At 48.3% G+C, this 24,556-nt stretch overlaps 4 protein-coding genes across 4 annotated transcripts; 1 reads left to right on the top strand and 3 right to left on the bottom strand.

Moving 5' to 3' along the window:
• Positions 1–786: 786 nt before the first annotated feature.
• On the top strand, positions 787–2,020 carry EI90DRAFT_2935263 (septin ring protein; the record flags this gene model as incomplete). The annotated part of the gene is made up of 6 exons (XM_039055135.1): positions 787–1,036; positions 1,088–1,169; positions 1,226–1,253; positions 1,313–1,639; positions 1,690–1,838; positions 1,897–2,020. The coding sequence occupies 6 exons, from the start codon at positions 787–789 to the stop codon at positions 2,018–2,020; spliced, it is 960 nt and encodes a 319-aa protein (XP_038911239.1).
• A 715-nt stretch (positions 2,021–2,735) lies between these two features.
• Positions 2,736–3,421, bottom strand: EI90DRAFT_2935404 (uncharacterized protein; the record flags this gene model as incomplete). The annotated part of the gene is made up of 4 exons (XM_039055139.1): positions 2,736–2,930; positions 3,018–3,078; positions 3,146–3,258; positions 3,350–3,421. The coding sequence occupies 4 exons, from the start codon at positions 3,419–3,421 to the stop codon at positions 2,736–2,738; spliced, it is 441 nt and encodes a 146-aa protein (XP_038911238.1).
• Positions 3,422–5,308: 1,887 nt separating this feature from the next.
• On the bottom strand, positions 5,309–8,584 carry EI90DRAFT_3292303 (glycoside hydrolase family 13 protein). Its single transcript, XM_039067322.1, has 16 exons — positions 8,291–8,584; positions 8,009–8,149; positions 7,701–7,822; positions 7,569–7,642; positions 7,485–7,500; positions 7,375–7,395; positions 7,249–7,303; positions 7,083–7,183; positions 6,837–6,963; positions 6,560–6,725; positions 6,439–6,479; positions 6,296–6,363; positions 6,191–6,230; positions 5,991–6,109; positions 5,796–5,928; positions 5,309–5,732 (listed from the first exon to the last, which is right to left on the bottom strand). The coding sequence occupies exons 1-16, from the start codon at positions 8,398–8,400 to the stop codon at positions 5,651–5,653; spliced, it is 1,416 nt and encodes a 471-aa protein (XP_038911237.1). The 5' UTR covers positions 8,401–8,584; the 3' UTR covers positions 5,309–5,650.
• Positions 8,585–9,775: 1,191 nt separating this feature from the next.
• Positions 9,776–12,573, bottom strand: EI90DRAFT_3019772 (glycoside hydrolase family 13 protein; the record flags this gene model as incomplete). Its single annotated transcript, XM_039057406.1, has 16 exons — positions 9,776–9,860; positions 9,930–10,062; positions 10,132–10,250; positions 10,318–10,357; positions 10,423–10,490; positions 10,560–10,600; positions 10,658–10,823; positions 10,951–11,077; positions 11,195–11,295; positions 11,364–11,418; positions 11,481–11,501; positions 11,576–11,591; positions 11,653–11,726; positions 11,798–11,919; positions 12,099–12,252; positions 12,459–12,573. The coding sequence occupies 16 exons, from the start codon at positions 12,571–12,573 to the stop codon at positions 9,776–9,778; spliced, it is 1,437 nt and encodes a 478-aa protein (XP_038911236.1).
• Between the last annotated feature and the right edge of the window lie 11,983 nt (positions 12,574–24,556).

The following is a 24,556-nucleotide window of genomic DNA, read 5'->3' as shown; positions in this document are numbered from 1 at the left end:
TTCTCACCAGTTGATTCCCCTTGCTGAAAACCACAGTGTTTCTTTCAACATTTGCACTGTGTCGCATATTCGTGACCGTTTACTTGCGCATATTCTGTTTGGTGACTGTTACCAAATTCCCATCAGGCCTGCCCCTTTCCCCGCATGTGTCCACCTTTGCACCCGATTTCCGGATTATGACAGATATCTTCATGATGTACTTACCTTTTTGCTCTCCTCTGCGATGACATTTATAACAAACCTGAAGCATAACGCTGGAGGGAGACATTGTCGCACACCCTCCGGACACAACAGCATATGTTGTAACAGGGGATGATTGGGAAAAGGGTGAGGTGGTTGGATCTTCAACCCAAATATATTTTGCAACAATGGAGGATGGAAGAGTGGCAGGACCTGCCGCGCCAGGGGGCGTCCACCAGTTATAATATAAAAGAGGTGTTGTGACTAAGTAGTCACGCTGATGCGAGTTCCTCACTCGGATGTGGGAATATGGCTGTACGAAAACTCTTCCGGCCTACACGGTTCCTCCAACATTGTTTACATTGAGGAATGAAAGGAGTAAACAAAGAACAAAGGAAAGCGTGCACCCATAAGTTAAACCGGCACCTGCTCAGATAGCACAGGATAACACAGCTTATGCATTATTATGGTGCAGAATAGTACACAGGATAATTTTGCTCTAAACAATGAACAGTGATCCACACGTGATCTTATCCCGGCAACTACCGCCACTTCAAAATTCGTGATTTGTCCGAACGCTGTCTCTCTGACGAACATTCTTGAGCGATGGCAGCAGCAGCAGTAGAGGAAATCCGCGCGTCGAGCTATGTTGGGTTCGATACTATTACTCGTCAAATCGAGCACAAGCTCCTTAAGCGCGGGTTCCAGTTCAACGTCATCGTTGTTGGTCAGACGGGTTTGGGCAAGAGCACTCTCATCAACACGATATTCGCGTCGCACCTCATTGACTCGAAGGGTCGCTTGGAACATGACGAGCCCATTAGGCAGACGACCGAGATACAGGCTGTTAGTCATGGTCAGTTTTCTACCGACATCCAGTTTGATGGTTCTGATTCATTCCCCTCAGTAATTGTGGAAAATGGCGTTAAACTCCGTCTGAACATCGTTGACACCCCTGGCTATGGCGACCAGATTAACAACGAAGGCTGGTCTGTACAACAGCTCGTTTTCCGTTCATCCAATTCTAACATGTTGTTACGTACAGCTGGGACCCTATTGTGAAGTACATCAAGGTTCGCAAGCCACAAGTATGAAGGGTGTTCAGCCGTCTCATCCCATCTTTACCCACTAGGACCAACACTCCTCTTACCTCCGCAAAGAGCTGACTGCTCAACGCGACCGTTACATTCAAGACACTCGCATTCACTGCTGTCTCTTCTTCATCAATCCCACTGGCCACTCGCTTCGCCCTATCGATGTGATTGTGATGAAGAAGTTGAGCGAAGTTGTTAACGTCGTTCCTGTCATTGCCAAGGCAGATTCGCTTACTCTCGAGGAGCGGCTCAAGTTCAAGGAAAGGATACGGGCAGAATTGGTTTATCACAACATTAAGTTATATCCTTTCGATAATACGGATGATTATGATGAAGAGGAAGCTCAGCTTAATGAGCGTATCCGGGTAAGCGCTAATTTAGGTAAAATGAGGCAATTACTCATCTCTTCCTCAAGGACATCATTCCTTTTGCTGTTGTGGGATCGGAAAGAAATGTTATCATCGATGGCAAGGCCGTTCGCGGCCGCAAGAACCGCTGGGGTGTGATCAACGTCGAAGACGAGAGCCATTGCGAGTTCGTCTACCTCCGCAACTTCCTTACGCGGTAAGCTACATCACCCCAACGATTCCTGGGCTCTTTACTTATATTCTCGTTTCCTTAGCACTCACCTGCAGGACCTCATCGAGACGACTGCGTTGATCCACTACGAAGCGTTCAGATCAAAGCAGTTATTGCTGCTCAAAAACCAGGCCGCTGGCAATCCCTCCCCGCCTCCTGCGCAATGAGCCCGGTTTGAGAATCCTCCTTCCTGGCCATTCGTTGCATTCTCTATTCTATGTTCCCGCCTGTGACATTCATTCCTTCCGTCTCTAATCTCATGTCTATTCACCTCCTTATCAGCACATGCAAACCGTTTACATTAAGGATTTAAAGCTACTAAGATACAGAATGAACAAATCACGACGGATGATACCGCTACCGGCGTGCCCGACCTAGCTAAAATCACCTAAGACCCTGCGGCCGAGCTGCTTCCATTACCTGCTGTAGCCGCTGCTGTAGCCGCTGCTGCGGCAGCGGCCTTAGCAGCCCTCGCCTCCTTAAGTGCGGGATTGTTCTTACTTCCTTTCGGTCGCCCGCGCTTTCTGGGTGGAGGATTGTCTCCTGTTGCACCGGTAGCAGAAGCACCGGTGGAACCAGAGGCTGCTACAGCTGTAGATGAAGCGACTGTAGAGGTACCGGTGGCTGCTCCCTTGGGGGGGTCATCGCCTTCTGGACGGGGGTGTTTAGGAGGACGGCCCTTCTTCTTGTGCGCAGATGGAGAGGAAGTCGCACCAGGCTGTGATGAACCTGACCCGGTGGCGGGGGTGGGGACCGAGGGTTGTGTTTGTGAAGTGGAGGAAGGATGTTGTTGGGCTTGTTGCTCTAAGCGGCGATTCTGAAGGTAACTACCGCATGAGGTTAGCAGTGCCGAGAATGAGTGATGGATAGGTAATATGTTACTCACGCAGCTGACTTCTCATCCAGCAGAGATTGTAATGAACGAATGGGTGTCATGCCGAGCTCTGCTCGAAGCGAGTCAACTTGCTGCTTCAGTGCGGCATATTCACCTTCTTTGATGCTTTGAATCTTATGTTGGAATTCAGTTCGTCTAGGTGAAGACGCCCTTAGCACTGTCCAGGCAGAACGACTTCGGTGCTTACTCCTGCTGCATGCGAGCCTCCAGAGCGTCCGCCTATGATTCAAACAAATGGTTTGAGGGCCCCCAACGTGAGCTTTCGCGACAAATACCTTTTGACGGTCCTCAGTAACTTGTTGAAGTTGGCTCAATAAACTAGTCCTTTCACTGAGATCAGGGGTGTAAGGGGTCAAAGTTCGGTTGAAATATGGGATGCAGGGGTGTAGGAACAAACCTTTCAAGCCAGTTCTTCTGCGCTTTGATATCTTCGATAGTTGCATTTCGTACTTGAAGAGCCTCGTGGGCCGACAAGACATGAGCAGTATGCATTTGGAGAGTCAAGGCATGCTTCCTAAACCGAGGTTGAACCGTCGGGTGTCAATACATAAACTTACTCAAACGATTCATGGGCAAAACCAGCGAATCGATTATGAATTACTAACTTGAGCTCGGCTGATTTAGCTAGTCGCTTAAGGGATCGACTCCAGTCGTTAGCTTCAAAAAAAACCATATTTTGGATCACGTCACTCGGACAAAGTAGTAGCAAGTACCATCGTTCTGCTGACTTTGCGAGGCTGTCTGAGGGTACTGGGGCTCTGACTGAGGCTGAGGCTGCACTCGTTGTTGCTGGTGCTGTGGTTGCTGGTGCTGTTGTGACGGCTGGTGCTGATGATGGAGCTGAGACTGATAATACGAGTGATGTCCATGATTGCTATGGCTGTGATTTAAGGTGGTGGGGGTTGATGGCCCAGCTTGAGATTGGATATGGGACATGGGTGCAGCACAATCAGCGGGCCCAAGCGATATGGCAACTTGAGGCGAGAGATAAACGAACGGATGTTTCAACAATGAATAAATTGAAACCGAGTGCCAAGCGCTTCACATTTTTTTTACATCCGGTCAGTTAGGCGCTGAAAGGCACATTGCGCCACCGTTTGATATCTGCGTGAAGTGTATGTCCTGATTTTATTCCTCGTCGGACGTCATATTCTGGGTTCCTGACTTGTATGTGTGAGGTGTGTATGAGCCCCGTGAGAACTACAGTGATGTGTCCGGTTCCTGGCCTTATGCTTATTGTCATTGCTGTGAGAGCGAGTTCTTATGCACGTCCCATGCTCAACGCCGCTCGCTTCGATTTTCGCCATCTCGTTGGGATTCATCGGATAAATGACGCGTAGGAGGGTTTGACTTCCAAGGCCAATGGCGTTGATTACCGCCTTTGATCTATGCTCAACTCTTAATGCCGCTAGGCCAGACCTCGATCCGCAGCTCGCAATGTCACTCCACGGAGTTCAGCGCTTCCTCGCAACACTCTGCTCGTGACATTGGTCCCTCCGTCTTTGACGTGAACATTCTCGAATGTGTTTTTCTGCAGCCACCGTCTTCGCAGATTGGCCGATATTCTATGGTGTGAAGTATTCCCTGCCAAAGTGAAAGTGCCCACCTTCAGAACCAAAGCAACTTTTTGTGTGCCCCAAACCTCATAGGGACACTCCTTGAAATCGAATCTTGGGGGAAAGTGGGTTGAGCGATTGGTTGCAGCATCTGTTGCAGTGGGATTGGACTGCGCTTCCTGTATTCAGAATTCCTTGCCCCTTTTATTTTAGTGGTCGTTGATAGCATTCGCATCAAACCGCTTGGTTTTTGTTTTCGCCGTTCCACTAATGATGAGTCTGCGAATTTTCTGGTCGCGAACCCCACCAGCCCTCCAATTGAAGATTCTCTCGGAGCTTTTTTGTGCCTTATTCCGGAACACATTGGTTTTATCTGACATTCTCTACTTCCAATCTCAACGATTCTTGTTGAACACCCGGGTAGAGACATCTTAATGTACCTGCATGCCACTGTGTAGTTATAGAAGCCGCTTGGTTGGTTGTCCCTCCGGAAGGTGCATTTCAACGTTTTAACAACTCACACCCACTGGCACTTTCAACCTTAAGGATATCCTTTCGATGGCTATTTCTCTGGCCAGGTCTGCCGTAACCCATTAAAATCTCCTAGCTAGGACTGCCTCCCAACTCAGGTTCCTTCCATACCAATCCTCTGCAAAGTAGTTGGGGGCGGATGGTCTCTCTTCCCCGTTGATTGGCCCTCGTGTTTGTAGAAGGTGGAGTGACGATGGGAATCATGAGGTCCCTCAGTTTTCTGCCTCTCTACAAGCTCTCTCATTCAATCACCCTTTCAAGTCAGACCAAGAAGACGCAAAACGGGAGTGTCGAAAGTACTCAGTCCTTGCTAGTCAAATCCTTGAGCCTCGACGACACATGAAGTGTTAATCCGGTATCAAGACGATTTACACTCACCGCGCGGAACATCAGATGCGGGAAATTACGCGCTATTTCCCAGAAGCTCTCCGCAATCAAAACGCTGCAGGCGCAAACGTATATTCAAAATCCTTGCCACCATCAGTCAGCCAAGTTTCCCTATCACATGCAGCACACAAGTCCTAATATTTGTCCAACGCATCCCACAACAGAAACACCAAAGACTGCAACTATTTGTACGTAACATCTATTAGGGTCCCAACATATGTAGTGATCAGTTTACCAAATGAGCGTGGCAAAATAGTGAAGCCTGGGAGCGGGGCAGGGAGAATGAAAGGGTAAGAAAAATGGGAATCTATGAATTACCAGAAGTTTCATTTGTAATAGTCCTAGGCAAGAGCAAAAGGGAAGGAAGGGAAGAAAGTCCACAAAAGAGAGTCCTTGTAACAAACGGCCAATGCAAGAATATCTCCTGATCAAAGCTTGGCACCTGTATGAATAGCCATAGCCTGTCTCGGAGGAACCATTACTTGGAAGCTTCCACCTTTCACCGTGATTCTATTCAGAGGGCCAACGATTGGCACTCAGCATTGTAGCAAAAAGAGTGTGAAAATGACGTACGTAGGGCCAGTGCACGAATTCACACTCTTAGACCCCTCAACAACATCGCAATACTTGCCATCCACCAAGTTCGTACTGAGGGTAACAGTCCACGCCGAGTCGTCGTTATTGATTGCCACATGTCCCGCCGAACCTACATATCAATCCACAAAAAATTTAATAAGATCTGAAATCTCAAATAACCAAGCTGCTTACCACGCCCATATGCAAGCTGCTGAGAATTGCCCTTTGCCACATTATTCAATGTCGCGGAACCGACTTGGTTATAGAACTGGATCATGTTCACAATGACCGTCCAGCGATGTTGACATTCCCTGCGACGGATGGAAGAAAACATTAAAATGGCTCCGCACAGTGGAGTTAAAAAAAATCAGAGGTAAAAGAGCACGACATACCAGCCCCCAGAAGGTCCATTAGCGGCACACGTTCCGTGATCTAATGCACGATGGGAGAGTTAACCACCTTCCTCACATAGGAAACAAACAAAATATGACACGCACTCCCATCAGGAGCACCTTGATCAGTGTTGCCGAACGTGTGCCCCGAATGAACGGTAGGTGTGCCGTATCTAAGCACAGTGCGACGTCACAAAGAATCCCTTATCAGTCGACCAACATCCCAGCTAGAAGCAAAGAGGACTTACGGATAAGAAAGCAAAAACACATGCGCAAGGGTATACACATTCTAAGCGTAGTATCAGTAATCATGACGAGGAATCCCCAAAATCCACCCTGTGATCAGAAATTCATACAGGATACACTCACATTCCCAGAAGCATAACTCAACGAAGAACCTCCACGCTCAGTGTCATGATTGGTCACAAACACGTTCGCCAATCCACTATCGAGCCATCCTTGACTGTTGACACCACTCAACCCAGCAACGCCTGAGCTGAGAAAGGCATCTTTGAGAGCGTAAGCATATCCGAAGCTAGGGGGGGAAGAAAAGGGAGTTAATGACTGGACACATAAATTCGGAACGCTGCAGAAAGCGTGGAACAAAACAGAAGCAAGTGGCAGGACGAGATTATTTGACACGCACACCTGGACATCCCCTGCATCCTTATGTATGTTTATATAGTAACCAGTCGTATCGACAACCTCCTGCGTAATATATACCGGCTTTGAAAGTCGACGCAAGATATTCGAGAGGGACGCAGGTGCAATATCTGTTTTCATTGTCCCAATTTTTTTTTCGATAAATCAAATGTTCGGAATTATCATGGTATCGAGTGGCCCATGGGGGAAGAGTAAGGAATAATGAGGATGAAAAAAAGATTGGGCTTACGTTTGGCAGCATCGATACGTAAGCCTGCAACTCCAATTGACAAAAGATTATTCAAATGAGCGGCAAGTGTCGTACGGACTTTCTCGGATTCGGTGTTGAGACTGGTTTGTTTGGGTTTCATAAGGATGTCAAAAAAGTTAGGGTGGAATTAGAACAAGCGACATACTCGGCAAGGTTGGCTAGTTGGCAAGTCTCGATTTGAGTCTCGCTATTCCAGTCTTCTACATTTGTACAGAAAGAAATGAACCATCAGCGAACATAGCCCTAAAAAAGGAGGGGAACAAAGATATACCGATGGTATTATTCGGCGTTCCTTCATTTCATCAAAAAAGCCATGGAGCAAAAATTTTAGTACAAGGCAAAATGCGCAAGACGATGCGTCGTTGGGTGCGTCAAACCTACCACAATAATGGAAGTCCTAAACGATGGTATGATCGTGTCGATTGTTATGTGTTCAATAGAAGGATTAGAAAGCTGGGTACCCACCGTTGGATCATACGTCCCCGGATAATTATAATGGCTGAAGGTATGACTGGCGACACCCGTTCCCCCATCAATTCCTAAATCCCAATTAAATTAGCACACACCGCAGACACGAGAACGAACGACCGAACGCACCAGTCATGTGGTTCACAACAACATCCACGATCACCCCCACCCCCAACCCAGTACACACGTTCACCATCTGCGTGAGTTGATCAAGGGATCCTCGTTTCGACTGCAAGGTGTAGGAGACTGCTCTGTTTTAAAATTAACAAGAGGGTTGTCATCAGCACAGAGTTCATTGGGTGCGGAGGGAGAAACGAATTCGGGAGAGAAAAAGAAAAACCTGTGCATCAGCGCACAGAGACCACGGAATTGAATGCGAAGGGAATGCGACAGGGCGCAGGAAGCGAGTATATCAACGAATGGCAGAGAAGACATACTGGTAGTCGGTCCACCATGAATCGCCGGCAATGTGTTCTTGAGTGGGCGAGACTTGAACGTATCCATATCCTTGCTCGGCAAGGAAGGAGCATTCGTTTTGAACTGAGACCCAATTCCATTGGAAGAGAGATGCTATGGCTCTATTACGTGGATGGTTTATGGATTAGCCGTCGGGCATGGCAGAGGCGGGAGGGAAGTGAAAAAAGTTACATTACTTACTCTGTGGGATGAGAAACAGTCATTTTTCAAGAAGGGGCAAGACAACAGGGAGAAGGGGCTAACTTTTAACACCCGAAGGAGCACGTTCAGTCAAGTACGTTGTAGGAGCAGCATGGATTCCGTCGTTGCCAAGTAATGACAACGCCACCAGAAGAAAAGTATTGGCGAGCATCGTTGATGACGGGGATCAAAGTGAAAGAGGTTTAAGAGAGAGAGAGAAAAAGACGGCCGCTGGTACAAGAGGCACTGGAAAAGAGTGTGGTTTGGAGTCGGTGATGGTTGAAGAAAAGCGAGTGCGAGGCTGGGCAAGGCCGGGGCCGGGAGGATGCCACCGAACGAACAATAGAGTATCAGTATGTATGTAAAATAAAAATAGAAATGTTGATGATGATCATTGACAGGTAAAACAAATACATAAATTGACTCGTGAGAACAACAGGCAAGTTCAAACTGTCAACGTGACTTGATTTGTATACTCAATAAGCCGAAATTCGAGGACGTTACGCGTAACGAAGCGAGTCCTGCCTCGGACGTGCTTGCGCTATCTTGCACAACCTCCTGGGTATATTTTTCTGAACGGTTGGTTGGCAGGATCACATAATTCTGCCTAATTAAATGAATATAACCCCCTAGCACTAAGTCCCGATTCCAATCTCAAAAAAATAATCCCTCGTTGCTGAACCCTTGAGTAAGAAAGGGGCATCACACTATTACACCCCGTATGCTACGCAGTCGCAGAACCCGCTTGCATGGCTAGTCATTCTTCCGTAGGTCTCATTTCAACGTTTGAGGGACTCGCCCATCGATCAGATATCATCACTCTTCCCGTTGACTCCCCTTGTTTGGAGAATGAGGGTGTGGAACGACGTTGAGAAATCGACAAGTCTCCCCGCCCCCATCTCTCCATCCTTCTGCAAGCGAATCCCCGGTCTCTAACCAAAACTAACAAAAAAAGAGTCAGAAAACGCGGGGTGCCAAAATACACTCAGTCCCCGCCGCGCGATCAGCCCTCCAATTCTTGAGTCTCGACGCTTGCCGCGCGTGTACCCGACACCTCGATCAACCAACAGACCACCCACGCCCCGCTTACTTGCTAGATTATACCCTCACCGCATAAGGCTGCGATCCAGACCCCTGGCCCCACCAGGCATTCTCTTGTCCGAAGCATGGGGACAGCTAGGAGCCCTTTATACAACTGGTTTGGGTGGAAGATCAAGATGTAAGTTGGGTGAGCAGGAGCAAATGTATATTGATTGCAGTCAGCCCAGGTTCAAGCAAACAGGTCTTAATTGTTCATTCAATACGCACCCCACAGAAAATGCACTAGGACTGCACTGTGAGTGCATAATAGGGTCCCAATAAATAAACCGATCAATGTACCAAACGAGCGTAGCCGAACAGTGAAACGAGAGAACGGAACGGAAAGGAAGAACAAAACAACCGGAAGGTTGGTTCATATGTAGTAAGAGCAGAAAAAAAAAGGAGAAAGTCACCCCAAAACAGGGTCCTTATAACAAATAACCAACGGAAGATACCTAACTTCCTAACTAAAGAAGCTGAGCACCGACATGAATAGCCATAGCCTGTCTCGGAGGAATTGTGACTTTGAAGCTTCTGTTCTTTACCGTGATTCTAATAACCCCCCGGAGGGACAACGAAGCTCAGCATCTGTTGTGCGCAACAAGAGGAGAAGAAACGTACGAAGGGCCATTGCATCGATTCCCACCCTTAGACCCTCTAACAACATCGCAATACTTGCCATTTGCCAAGTTCGTACTGAGGGTGACAGTCCACGCAGAGTCGGCATTATTAATCGCCACATGTCCCGCCGAACCTACATCACCAAGAAGAAAAAAGTTCAGAGTTGAGATCCGAGATACCAAATAGCCGAAGAAATACTTACCACGTCCATATGCAAGCTGCTGGGAATTGCCCTTCTGTACATTGTTCAACGCGGCGGAACCGACTTGGTTATTGAACTTGACCATGTTTACAATAACCGCCCAGCGATGCTGACATTCCCTGTAACGCAAAGAAAAAGGGGTTTGATAGCTCTGCACAGTGGAGCAAAAAATAGAGAACGACGTACCAGCCCCCAGAAGGTCCATTGGCGGTACACGTTCCATGATCTAATGTACAACGGAGTTAACCACCGTCCCTTCGTACAGAAAAGTAAAAAAAGAAAGGTACGCACTCCCATTCGGAGCACCTTGATCGGAGTAGCTGAAGGCATAACCCGAATGAACCGTAGGTGTGCCGTAGCTAAAACACAGCACAACATCACAAAGGATCAGTCTAATATCGCACCGGCTATAATCAAGGAGGTCTTACGGATAAGAAAGCGAGAACACATGCGCAAGGGTATATACGTTCTAAGCACATAAAAAGTTGTAATTAATCCCAACCTGTAAACAGAAACTCGTACTTACATTCCCCGAAGTATAACTCAACGAAGAACCTCCACGCTCTGTATCATGATTGGTCACAAAAACGTTCGCCAGTCTACTATCGGGCCATCCTCGACTGTTGAGATCGCTCAACCCAGCAATGCCCGAGTCAAGAAAGGCGGCTTTGAGAGCATAAGCATATCCGAAGCTAGAGAAAAGAGAGGAAAAGAAAAAAGAAAGTGAATATTTAGGTGTATAGCATAAATCCGGAGAGATTGCAGAAAGTATAAAAAGGAGTGAAAGAAAAGTGAAAGGAAAGATGATGAAACACATACACCTGAACATCTCCCGCATCCTTATGCTTATTCATATAAACACCATTGGTATCGACAACCTCCTGCGTAACATACACCTTCCTCGAAAGTCGACTCAAAATGTTCAAGAGGGACGCAGGTGCAATGTCTGATTTTCATTGATCCAAATCCGAACATGTCAATGAGTGGCGCATGTCGGTGTTGAGGATAGGGATGGGCAAAAATGCGTTATGAGGATGAAAACGCGAAGGAAATTGAGACTCACGTTTTGCGGCATCAATACGGAAACCCCCAACTCCGAGTGACAAGAGATCATTCAAATGAGCGGCAAGCCTCGCACGGACTTTCTCCGATTCAGTGTTGAGACTAGCGTATGGTTTTTGGTTCCATGAGTGTGCGAAAGATAAGGACGGGATTGGAGTAAACAAACGCACTCAGCAAGGTTGGCCAGTTGGCAGGTCTCAATTTGGAACTCGCTGTTCCAGTCCACTACGTTCGCACAGAAAGAAATAAGCCATGACCCTCCAAAAAAGAGGGGAATAGAGACATACCAATAGCATTATTCGGCGTTCCTGCACTCGTCGAAAAGAAGTTTGAGTATAAGATGGAACTGGCTTGCGAGTGGCGTCGCGTACATAAAACTTACCACAATAATGGAAGTCCTAAACGATCACGTCATACGTTACATGTCCGATCAAGGGGTTTAGAAAGTGAAGCACCCACCGTTAGACCATACGTCCCTGGATAATTGTAATGCGTGAACGAATGACCAGCAACGCCCGATCCCGAATCGATTCCTAAACACGAATCCCACACGAGTCAGCATACACGCGACTCAATTGCAGACACCTAGGAACAACGAACGCACCAGCCATGTGGTTCACAACAGCATCCACAATCACTTGCACTCCCACCCCATTACACACGCTCACCATCGTTGCGAATTGGGCACGGGAGCCTCGTTTCGATCGGATGGTGTAAGAGACCGCTCTGTTTTGAAATGGAGGAAAAGGTTGTCATTAGCATATGGAGAGGTTCGGTTCCCATATTGAGTGATGAAGAACGAATTTGAAATATGAAGGTTCTGATCAGCGTATATGAGAATTCGAAGGTGTGTGGAAGCCTTCAAATGAACGAACGGAGGCAGGGAAGACCGAGTCGCAGCTCACGGTGCGATGCCCGCCGCAAATTCAAACATGCAAAGCAAAGCCAACGGAAAGAAGAAGAAGAAGAAGAAGAAGAAGAAAACACACTGGTAATCGGTCCACCATGAGTTACCGGTAATGTGTTCTTGAGTGGGCGAGACTTGGACGTATCCATATCCTGCAGAGGCGAGGAAGGAGCATTCGTTTTGAACCGAGACCCAGTTCCATTGAAAGAGAGACGCTATGGCTCTGTTACGCGGATGTTAACTATCGTGCAAGGCAGCGGTGAGAAAGAGGTGAGAAGGATACGTTACTCTGTTGGTGAGAATTATCAGAAAACAGTCGCAAGACAGTTACGACGAGAGTGAAGGGGGGGATGCCTACTTTTGGACCCCGAAGGGGCACGTTCAGTCAAGTAAGTTGTAGGAGCAGCATGGACTCCGCTGTTGACGAGTAGTGACAAAGTTGCTAGGAAGGCACCGAGAGCGAGACTGAACATGGTTGATAACGGGGATGAAAGTGAATGAATATCAGTAACAAAAGAGGGTTTGTACGTGTTGACACAGAACAGAAGAGGCGGTGAAACGAGTGTGGTTCTCAGTCTAAGTAATGAAGGAGAGTGAGGGCCAGGCCGGAACACGGAGGTTGGAGGCAATGTCACCGAACGAAATCAATACATATGTAAAAAAAAAAAAAACATATTGACGTCGTCAAGGACTAATATGGAATATCGATTCAATTGACGATCCACAAAACACATGATCAATTTATTAGGTAAACTATATATCTGACCCCGCTAATGACCGTGCGGTGAAGCACCAGCTTTGCTCGTGAACACTGGAAATCCAGCGAGCTATGTTCACCAAGCTCCTTCCATCACTTTCGATAATCAATGATCAAAACCGTTGTCAAGGCGTTTGAGGAGTATATGTAATGAAATATCGCTGAGGCGGTCGTAAGCATCATGTTAGGCAGGTGACCAGCCTCCCTTTAGGTCGTACGTACGACGGCGAGTTATGCACTGGTATCAATTCATCCATCTAGGGACTCATGGCCCCAGCCAAGAATCCATCGTAGAAATTTTGGGAAGCCGGGTGATGTGGAGCAGTGAGGCGCTGCTGAAAAAATGCCCATGCACCTTTTTATGAATGCGCGACAGATCGGCATGCTTCATTCCCGATATTCAGATCGATGACAGTGTGAGAGGGAGTGTGTGGTGCCAGTGCTGGTGCGGCAGACTCCATGGCGGAATACCAGACCACATGAAAAACCGCAATGCATGCGCCACAAGTGGCGAGAGGTACAGCAATGCCATATGCCTCAACAAAGCTTTGTGCCCAGGGTCCAACTCTGGAAGATCAGCGGAAACCATTGGGTGATGTAAATCAAGGTAATTTGGACCAAGCTGTTGCATGTCACCTATTCCAAATGCAACCTAGCCACCAAGACAGAGAAGGAAGAGACAAAGACAGAGACTAACAAAGAGAGAGGAAGAAAGGGAATAAATGCGAGAAAGAAAGAAAGACGGAACGAAAAAAAACTACTTATGTTGCCATCTTACCACACACTCCTCCTTAGAAGTTTCATCCTCGCTCAGGATGCCAGTATCTAGCCCGCCAAGGATGATGCAGTCTTTAGCCTCCCCATGTGTGGATATGGGTGACACAAGAGTGTCCAAGCGGTTCCGCTCCACGTCCGAACAAAGTGGTTACCATTGAGTCCAACGAACCCGCTGAACTCCACATCCCCCACTCGCACGTGCAGTCATGCAACAAAACCTCAGTGCTAAAGAGCGTGATGCTCAAGAGTCCGCAGGATGAAGAGGTTGCAGGCACACACTATGGTTTGTTTCCCCTTCCCCCTTTCCTTTACCTTTGACTGTTTGCATTTCATCTCTTATTAGGGACCACCACCCAGCGCACCTGCATTAGCAGTGCGTGCGCCCCAAAGTCCCTCATTATAGCGAGGAAAAACTCCTCATACGAGCTTCAAGGCATGCCTCATCGCGGAATCCCATTCCCAAAGTTTGTCAAGGATCAGTGCCTCGGTCACAAAATGGATATTGTAAAGGAATACGAAGCAAAATCCCTTCATACAGCTCTGATGGGGATGGATGAGAAGAGGATGTAAGAGCCGTTCATGGTGCACGGGTCAATCCGATCCTGGAGCTCATTCATAAACCAGGGATTGCATGCCTCAACTGACACTGGTGTCAGGGACTCATCTGGGGTCGAGGGAGCCCAGGTGTAGCGTCCGGGGCTGAGAGCCTGGCGGGGGGCGGATCGGGCGTGCATACTGACAGGCCCAATGCAGGACAGTAGTCCCTGGCCACTTAGACTGAAGTGGAAAGTTGAGAAGAAGGCTACTTCTTCGGTTCCCACTTCAGGTTCGTTTTATATACATGTGGCTTAGGTCACATGATGGGTGCCACGTCACCCTCGCACACAGCTGTAGCCACCTGGGTGTCTCTGTGGGAGATCCCGAAGCCATCCGGTGCATGCATGCATGCTGGGCACAGCGGGAAGTCGCCCAAGGTGCCCAGGCTGGGTACATGGTGGGCATGTAGCAGATGGGTCAATGGTACATTGATACAAAGAAGGTCGTCTGTGTAGAATAAAGAGAGAATAAAGAAGAAGTAAGATAAAAGGGAAGTGAGGAAGGGAGAATGAGGAGAGTAGGAGGGGAAGGGGGAGGAGGTGAGGAAGGGTGGACGGCGGGGTACCGGGTCAGGTTGGGCCGGTGGAGCTGGGTCAGGCAGGTGTGCCCTGACAACTGGTTCCCCAGAGAGAGGTGGAACAATGGGCAGCCAGAAGATTTGTATTGTCAGATTGCAGTGGATGGTGGATCTGACATTGCCCCCAGACTTGATTTGGAGCATAAGTGCATTGATGAACCACTTCTCTCACCTCAAAAGGAAGAATCTGCCCCCCCCCAAGGATGATCTTCTCCAGGATGAGGACCCTATTCCCATTGAGGTCAAAAGAGATGCAACCATGCTCCTATGCGATTCAGGTTTGCAATCACCACCCACAGGGATGTGTGGGTTCGGAATCTAGGGATTCCTACACCGTTTCTGGGGGTGAGTGTATGGGGGATCAGTGATGTGGGTGCTGGCTCCGAGAATTGTTGGCCAAATGCAGCTAAGCATGCCTCTTGATGTGTTGGAGAACTGCAGCGGTAGGGGTGTGATGGCTCCTAAAATTGTTGGCCAGATGTAAAAAAGTGCCTCTTGATTTGTTGGAGAACCATGCCAGCTCTGTGGAATGAAAGGAGCTAAAACTGTTAGGTGTCCATGCGGGAACCGCGTGTTTCAGAGACCCCTCAACGTTATCGCTTGCAATGGATGGAGGATGAAAGCAGGCTGCTTGACTACTAAACCCTGCAATTGAGATGGAAGGAAAGTGGAAGGTGGGGGTGAAAGCAGGCCACTCAACCACTAAACCCTGCAATCGAGAAGGAAAGAAAATGGAAGGTGGATAAGAAAGATGGTGCAGAAGAATGATAAAGGCCAGTGCAGGATAATGAAACATGTGAGCACCATCTACACCATTATCCATTGCAGCAAAGAGAACCTCTTAGACCCATAACCAGCTAACCACATTGGGTGCCGGGGGAGCCTCTAGACCATGGCAAGGTGGGTTCTCATCCTGGAGGCAATGTTGTTCAGTCCAATAGTGGGGATGCAAACCACTCTGGTCATGAGATATCAACAGCGATGTGGTGCATGTGGTGCATGGAAATCTCTGCCTCAACCATGGGTGTCACCGACACTTCTCTTGGTAGGTAGCTCTCCCACCATGCATTGCCCAAATATCAACACCAATCAACACCTGGCTGCTATGGTGTCAGGGACTCGTCCGGGGTCGAGGGGGTCCGGGTATAGCGTCCGGGACTGAGAGCCTGGCGGGGGGCGGATCGGGCGTGCATACTGACAGGCCCGATGTGGGACAGTGGTCCCTGGCCACTTAGACTGAAGTGGAAAGTTGAGAAGAAGGCTACTTCTTCGGTTCCCACTTCAGGTTCATTTATATACATGCGGCTTGGATCACATGACGGATGCCACGTCACCCTCGCACACAGCCGTAACCACCCGGGTGTCTCTGTGGGAGATCCCGAGGGTATCCGGTGCAGGCGCACGTGCTGGGCACAGCGGGAAGTCGCCTGAGGTGCCCGGGCCAGGTACATGGTGGGTGCGCTGCAGATGGGTCAGTTGTACATTGATACAGAGAAAGTTGTCCATGTAGAATAAAGAGAGAATAAAGGAGAAGTAAGATAAGGAGAAACTGAGGAGGGGAGGATGAGGGGGAAGAAGGGAAAGGGGGAGGGGGTAAGGAAGGGTGGACTGGCAGGGTACCGGGTCAGGTTGGGCCGGGTGGAGCCGGGTCAGGCGGGTGTGCCCTGACATATGGCTCCTAGCGGATCAGATCAGATATTTAGAAAAAATATATATAAACATAGGAGGGGTATCTAGGACAGTAGGTGACAATGAGTTCACAGATATTATTCACTGAAAATCCAAAACCGGATCCGAGAATTTTTTGGATGCGGTTGTGGATATCCACAGATCATCCAATCTGCTAGGAGCCCTAGGTGGAAGTGAAATGCCAAACAGCAGTCATTGGTGAATACAGTGGGGGATGCTCAAAGTCATCCTCCTAGACTCATGTGCTCCAATGGCACTGGAACTTCATAGGAATGTTGTTTAGGCATATATTAAGCTATGGGCATAATTAGTTTCCCAAGAATTGATGCTTTTTTTTTTGTGCTATCCAAAATTGGCACTATCACAATAATTAAGCACTGCAGCCTGGAAAACCGCCAATTTGCAGCTTTTGATGTATACACTGTGGTTCTACACTCAAGTTCGCAATCTGTTAGAAGTGGGCAGATACAGACGACTCCAGAGTGGAATCGGAGACTTAGCATGGAGGGACCTTGGCCTCAGCAACTCAAGCGGAGCGCTGTGCCATTGCTGTTTGTCCATTTGGTCCTTAATTTCACAGTAGGCGAGCAGGAAGTCTCTAGGGGGCATTTCAGGTCAATTTCAGACTGAGCCCAAAACGAGTATGTACAAGTGCCAATATATATAATGGAGGGGGCAAAGCACAAGGAAACAAAGGGGATCCGAATCGGAACGAAGATGTCCGAACAGGAACAAAGGGTAGACAGAAGCGGAGCAGTACCGAAGGTCACAAGGCAGAACCTGTGATACGTCCGAAAGGAGGTAGGGAGGGCGAGGCCCAGAGGGGCAGGAGGATGAGGAGAAGTGGGGATGATGACTAAAACTGGCTAGAATGGGAAGAAGCAGCAGTCCAAATAGGGATGAGGGGAAAACATGAAAGATACATTACAAGCGGCGAAAGTGCCGAAGGTGATCTGCGAAGCTCGGAGGTTGCGGAGCTTATGGAGGTTACGGAGGTGGGGTTGAAAGTCCGAGGAATATTGGCAATGGTGTTTACGTAGTATGAGGTCACCAATGCAATGGACTAAGACCAAGGTGGAGTCAAAGTCCGAGGTAGGGACTATGACGGAGGCTCAGAGCAAAGGTACGAGCGGTGCCCGAGTACGAAGTACGGGACAGCGGTGGAAGGTCGTAACTTGGCGGGAGGTCGGCGGAAGAGTACCAGAGGGAGGAGAGAGGAGAAGGTAAGAGGGAAGGAGTGGCGGAAAGGAGAGTTGTCTGGTCCGAAGGTGAGTATCGGAGCGGACGGGGAAAGCGTAGGGGGGTGATGGAAGGGTGGCAGTGTTGTGAAGGAGGAGCGGAGTAGGAGGGGGAGGAGTAGTAGGAGGGTGGCGAGAGGGGCGGTGTTTGGTCCGAGGTGAGTATCGGAGCGGACGGAGATAGGGGAGGAGAGGGAAGGAGGAGTAGAGGTGGCATGGGGGGTAGAAGGAGGCGTGTTGCCAGGACCGAAGGTGAGTATCGGAACGGGCAGCAGTAGGGTATGACTCCGGAGGTGAAGAGGGTGGAGGTCCGGAAGTCAGGTCGGGGTTGGGTATGCACGGATATGACACAATCAGTATTCAAAAAAGCCAAAATATGAATGTGACCCAAATTTGGAAGTTTTTGCATGCTTGATTCAACACTGACAATATGCCTCAAAAAGCTTAGCTCTGATGTCTGAGGACAATGACTCTAATTCTGACTGGTTTTCTGATGCTGAAGAGTGGTTGTTACATCCAAATCAGGGCATGTTCTCCAGGGCTCGCTCATCCCAGCTCATGTGCACAAATGAAACTGATGACAATGACAATGAGAAAGATGATGAAGATAAAGAAGATAAATTGACTGTGGAAGAAGAGGCTCTCATTTTTGAAGAGCTGAAGAAAATTGAGGCAAAAGGACTTCTTCTCCTAGACCCCAATTGGAAGCCATGCAACCAAGCAAAAAAAAGAACAGCAAACCCATTTGCCATAGAGTCCATTCCAGAATGTGAGGTCCTTAACTGTATATTCTCCAAGGGAGACTGACATCTTTCAGTCAAAAGGAAAGCCTACAGTACTGGCCCTGTTATCACAAACAAATCACATCAGTCCCAATTTCGCCATTGCCACTGAATGAAAGGGCAAACATTATCAAGTGGATATTTCAGCATATCCCCTAGGTCCAGCCCTCCCCACTCCCCAGCAATCAAAATAGTAGATGACCCCCACCTGTTGGCAACAAAGACATCCCACCACAAATTCCGGCTTCCACAAAGCCACTTGGCCACACTAGGCTTAGAACAGCCAAGGAAATTGCATGTGCTGCCACTGAATCAGATGAATCAGATATTGACAGTGAGATCGATGAAGAGGTCGATTAATTGATCCAGGGTGATGAAGCGGGTCCGGGGGTGGTGGGGGGGATCAAAGACTGGAAGGTTTTGTGAGACCAGATTGATAAGATGCTTGAGAAGTGTCATATCCACCCACAGCCATCAACTTCCACTACCTCCAATCTCTCTGGACTACCTCCACTCCTTCCTCACTAACCTTGGAGCTCCTGTATTCCGCAATCACCTCTGCTTCCCTTGATGGTCACCACCCCCTCTTTTCAATATATTACCTATGCCTCCCTAAGTACAGAGCCCTGAAGGCTTCTGGACAGCTCCGACGTCTGCTAGCGCACTCCCGCCTCCACTGGGCAATTCACTTGCTTGCCCTGCAAGCCCACCTTCGGGCCTATCCCTCCTTTCTGTTTCTGGGTTATTGCCTGCCATTCCGCTAACCCTGTAACCCGACTTGTCGGTAATATTCAATCGGCTAATGTTTAACTCCGTTAGCTCTGCTCTGCTTGGCCCCGCCATTTTACAGGCCTGCCCTCACTGTAACTATATATACTCAACTTGTACATAGGTTACACCTCAGTAATAAAATTGACTAGAGTTGACCCCCTTTTTAGTTCTCATTGCCAGTAAGTAAATTAGGGCATGGATGTGTAACTTGGCACAGCCCTCCTGGCATAAGTCGCTGAGGCTGAAGCCCTCCACCATGGAGACATTCCTTCGTCGCGATCTGGTCTCTGACAAGATGCAAAAGAGAAGGGTTACAATGCGACTCAGTGAGGTGTGTTTAATGAACACTGGTGATTTAAGCCATGCTAAACTTTGACCTTAGATTCAAAGATACACAATGTTATGGCAGTATGGGAACCTTCGGGTCAAGGGGTTTTCAGCAGTGGATGCTAGTGCTCTGCTTGCCAATACTTACCATGTGCATGCTAGTATTTGGTTTGCACACCGCTTATGCATGCTTGCATGATATTATGAAAGGTATGGGAGTCTCCCTCCTGAGTGTCATGGTGGCATTCGAGAAGCCAATACTCTCTTGAGTGACACCAACATAAAACGTGCATGCCACAGCTGGCTTGCACAACAGGCAGCTGGCACCATCACTCCCCAAAAGTTTGTGGCAGCCATAAATGAAACAATTCTTCCCAACTTTAATGTTGATATAAAGAAGCCACTGGGCCAGCGCACAGCATGCCACTGGTTACACAAGCTTGGTTATTGGCATGTCCAGTTCCGAAAGGGAGTGTACAGTATATGGATGGCCATGAGCACCCAGATGTCGTGAAGTATTGGAATGAGGAATTCTTACCTCAAATGCTCAAGTATGAGTGTCGCATGACCCAGTTTGAGGGGCCAGATCTTGAGGAACAACCACCAAAACTCCAGGAGGGGGAAAAGGAGATCATAGCCCTGTATCATGATGAGTGCTGTTATCATGCATTCAATTTCAAGAAATCAGGATGGTGTGCACCTGTAACAACTCCAACAATTTGGCAAGTAGGACTCACAAATAATTGTTTCCAGGCTCCCTGTAAATGGCACAATCCTTCAAAGAAAGAGCTGTGGATGACTTATCATGTCTTGGAGTTCATTAACTCCATATCCGGTTGGTTGGTTCACTGCAATGAGGATGGTGAGATCATTCAAGAAGCATGCAAAGTGATCTATCCAGGCTCAAATGGTGATGCTTGGTGGGACACCAATCAGTTAATTGCACAAGTGTGCAATCAAGCAATCCCAACTTTTTGAAGCAGCTCACCCAAATTGTCAAGCACTCTTCGTTTTTGACCAGTCCTCAGCCCATGCATCTCTTGCTCCAGATGCTTTGCATGTGTAAGGGGTTGGTGTAGGTGCCAACCCTGGTTAGCCTAGTTCCTCAGGCTGTCAACAAAACTAACTTGTATGAAGTTATTATTGCAACAGTAGTGGGAGGAAAAGGCTAAGTTGCTCTTTCCACTTTCCCACACTATTGTGTGTACTTTGTATATACATGGACAATTATACAATGATCTAATGGGAAATAAGGGGTGGGGTTACCACTCCTTACAGCATGCTGTTAGACACTGGTCCAGGGTCGGCACCGAAGGTCGCCGATGTGGGCCGCTATTGGCCGCAATGGCTGCGATGCCTCAGCAACTCTAAAGGGAGTGCTGTGCCCCCTAGCTGTCTCTTGGCCCTCATTTCAGACTCACTGGGGTTGCCTTGTTGGGGTCAGGACTTAGGGGTCGTGGTCACATCGATATTAGAGCTAAGGTACAATAAAGTATCATACAGGATATATATAGGAGGAAGAAATGAATGGAAGCGGACCCGGGCCAGAGGCCGAAGGGTCCGGAAGCAAACAAGAATAAGGAGTGGGGTTGGCGGCATAGCAGTCGGCAATGACTGAGGGTCAAAACAAACAATAACAGATAAATAAAGGAAAGAGCATAGGGCCGCGATAGTGGCGATGGTATCGTAGCGGCGCTGGACTTGGAGTTGGGCCGGAGTTGGGCGTGGGGATGATAGCGGCCCTGTAGGAGCCAAGTGGGTGGGGTAGGGGAGTCACGCTGGGCACGGTGCCGGAGGCGGACTCAGGGTGGGGAGGTTGGTGCAGCAGCGGGGGAGTCGGCCAAGTGTAGGGGAGCCTAGGGGCAAGTGGAGGAGTGAGCAGGGAGCCCTCAGGGAGGATAGGGCTGAGGTTGGCACTCGCGCTCGCGCTCACACAGCAGGAATAGGCTCGGGCAGCATCGGGACAGGTGGGGAATGGGCCGGAATGCATGGCCGTGACACATGCCTGGGAAATGAACCAGGGGAATGGTGGAAAACAGCGCATTCAGAAGGATACTGTGATCCCAATGAATAACCCTGTTGAGGCTCTCTGAGGACATGTTCAAAAGCTGACAACTGACAATGGAGAAGCGAAGGTTTAGAACAAACACTGGTCGAAAGGGGCTTTAATGTCAAGAAACTGAGGGCTAAGTGTAAACCTGTTTGCCCATATGACAACACGGATTGCTGTATGGCTCACTTGCTCAGCCATCAAGATGATTTTGCAAATCAAATCTCCATGCTCGAAGATTGCATCACAAAGGCCAGCCACTTGTGTATGTTCTTGCCAAAATTTCATTGTGAGCTGAACCTGATTGAAATGGTATGTCCCTCAATATCTTTATTTTTCTCCCTCACACTCACTCTGTTTCCATGTAACTTTAGTATTGGGGATGGACGAAATATTGATATTGTGATGAGATCAAGACAACTTTTGAATCCACAAAGGCTTCTGCATTCCGGGCATTGGATAACTGCCCCAAAGAGACTATCCAATGGTTCATCAACTGAAGTTATTGCTTTATGTCTGCATATCACAAGGGTTTGATGGGTTGAGCTGCTGCATGGGCTGTTTGGAAGCAATGCTCTCATCGCACAGTTCCTGAGTCTGCTCATGTGGCAATTGAGTCACTGCTCACTTAGATCTCAACTGCATGCGTGTTTTCATTGGTGCTAATTCTGTGTTATGACTCTGCAACTCCCTCAGATTGGGTAGATTTTTATGAATCAACCTCGAAAATTGGCACTACACAAAATTTAAGTACCAGACGCTGGAAAGGGGTCAAATCAACGTAATTTGGGCCGTAGGTTGTGAATCTGAGGTGATAAAGAGCTAAAAATCGGTTTGAGCTGAGAGGATGACTTTGAGCGTCCCCCACTGTACCCAGGGAGCTCCCTTTCAGGTGAGCCAGGTCAGTGGTACCACAATATCGCACAGTGCAGTAATTAACATTGTGCAGCCCAAATTATTTACTAAATCACTGTATTTTACCTGTGGCATTTTGTTCCATGGAAAACACCTGGTTGGCAAAAAACCTGGGTCATCACACTCCAATTCTGCACAATGGTCTCTGACAGGGGTAACCATGTGTAAGTATGAAATGAGTTACTGAAAAGAATTTCTGCATTTGCATGTTGTCCATTGTTTGTTGCATACTTTGCATACTTTGCACACTTTGCACACTGTGAGTTGTTGGCAACTTCCCTTAGTTCCCACACTTTCCTCAGCTCCCTGTTGGCAATTTCCCATAGTTCAATTCAGACTTTGCATAGATTGCAGACTTTGCAGACTTTGCAGACATTGCATACTCCACATACTTCATATACATTGCCAAGGCTGTGATGGATTACATATGTGAACATTGATGTCTGATTCAGCTGGACCAGATGGCTTCACACTCTCAGCTCCTACCCAAGATGACCTCATCTCAAAGCTTAAGGCTGAGATAATTTCTTGTTACAATGATGATCCTAATCTCATTTTTCTCGATAAATTTGTCAAAAATGAATTGTCATTTATGATGTGAGCCTAATCTCCACTATTGTATTCACACCTTGGCTAATTATTCTATTAGTGAAAACTCATCCAACACTCAGGGTTCAGGGGTTGTTTGTGAAGTGATCTTCCAGCTCAGTGAGCTGTTGTTCCCAAGGGCTCCTGAAAACACACAGCTTTGCACTTCATATGGTGATCAACTCATCTTTTTCCCAAAAGTATATTTGGAGGGTATACCTGCCAGTAGAGAGCACAAAGAACTAGCCTTTGTTTGAGGGTGTCAGGGACAGCTCCAAAAGCGGCAAGGTCCTGGTGCAAGGGACTCAATGGGACAGGTGTTGGCTATGCATAGTGGCAGTCCCGTCGCAGGGTGAGCGTCCCTGACCACTTAGTCTGAAGTGGGAAGTTGAATTATCATTAAAGGGAAGAAGCTACAGTACTTACCTGAAGTGTTCCTCAACTAGGTCGGAGGCATGGGTCAGGTGGTTGCATGTGAGCCATTGGTTTTCCGAGTGTGGCCAGCCTGTATACTTTACCAGGTACCGGAGTTTTCGGCGTAGTCCAGGATTTTCTCGACTTCATACTCCTCTTCTCCATCAATGAGGTCTGGGCCTGGGCAGGGGTCAGCAGGGCATTCCGCAATTTCATCAGGGTGGTGCAGTCTGATGTTTGTCATGGATACAACTGGGTGGATCCCTCTTTGTCGGGCAGTGAGCTGGAGTTTGACAGCAGCAGGGGAGACGACTTTAACGATCATGAAGGGGCCAGTCCATTTATAGTCCAGCTTCTTGGTTGGGCGGTCAGTGTTAGAACAGGCGGATTCAGACGACTCCGGAGTGGAATCGGAGACTTAGCGTGGAGGGACCTTGGCCTCAGCGACTCAAGCGGAGCGCTGTGCCATTGCTGTTTGTCCATTTGGTCCTTAATTTCACAGTAGGCGAGCAGGAAGTCTCTAGGGGGCATTTCAGGTCGATTTCGGACTGAGGCCAAAACGAGTATGTACAAGCGCTGATATATATAATGGAGGGGGCAAAAGCACAAGGAAACAAAGGGGATCTGAATCGGAACGAAGATGTCTGAACGGGAACAAAGGGTAGACAGAAGCGGAGTGGTACCGAAGGTCATAAGACAGAACCTGTGATACATCCGAAAGGAGGTAGGGAGGGCGAGGCCCAGAGGGGCAGGAGGATGGTGAGAAGTGGGGATGATGACTAACTGGCTAGAATGGGAAGAAGCAGCAGTCCAAATAGGGATGAGGGGGAAATGCAAGAGATACATTACAAGTGGCGAAAGTGCTGAAGATGATCCACAAAGCTCGGAGGTTGCGGAGCTTATGGAGCTTATGGAGGCGGGGTTGAAAGTCCGAGGAATATTGGCAATGGTGTTTACGTAGTATGAGGTCACCA

The sequence above is a fragment of the Cantharellus anzutake genome, assembly GCF_015039405.1.
Source record: "Cantharellus anzutake strain C23 chromosome Unknown EI90scaffold_64, whole genome shotgun sequence".
NCBI lineage: Eukaryota > Fungi > Basidiomycota > Agaricomycetes > Cantharellales > Hydnaceae > Cantharellus > Cantharellus anzutake.
The sequence above is the reverse complement of the archived record's forward strand: the minus strand, read 5'-3'. Positions and strand labels throughout refer to the sequence as shown.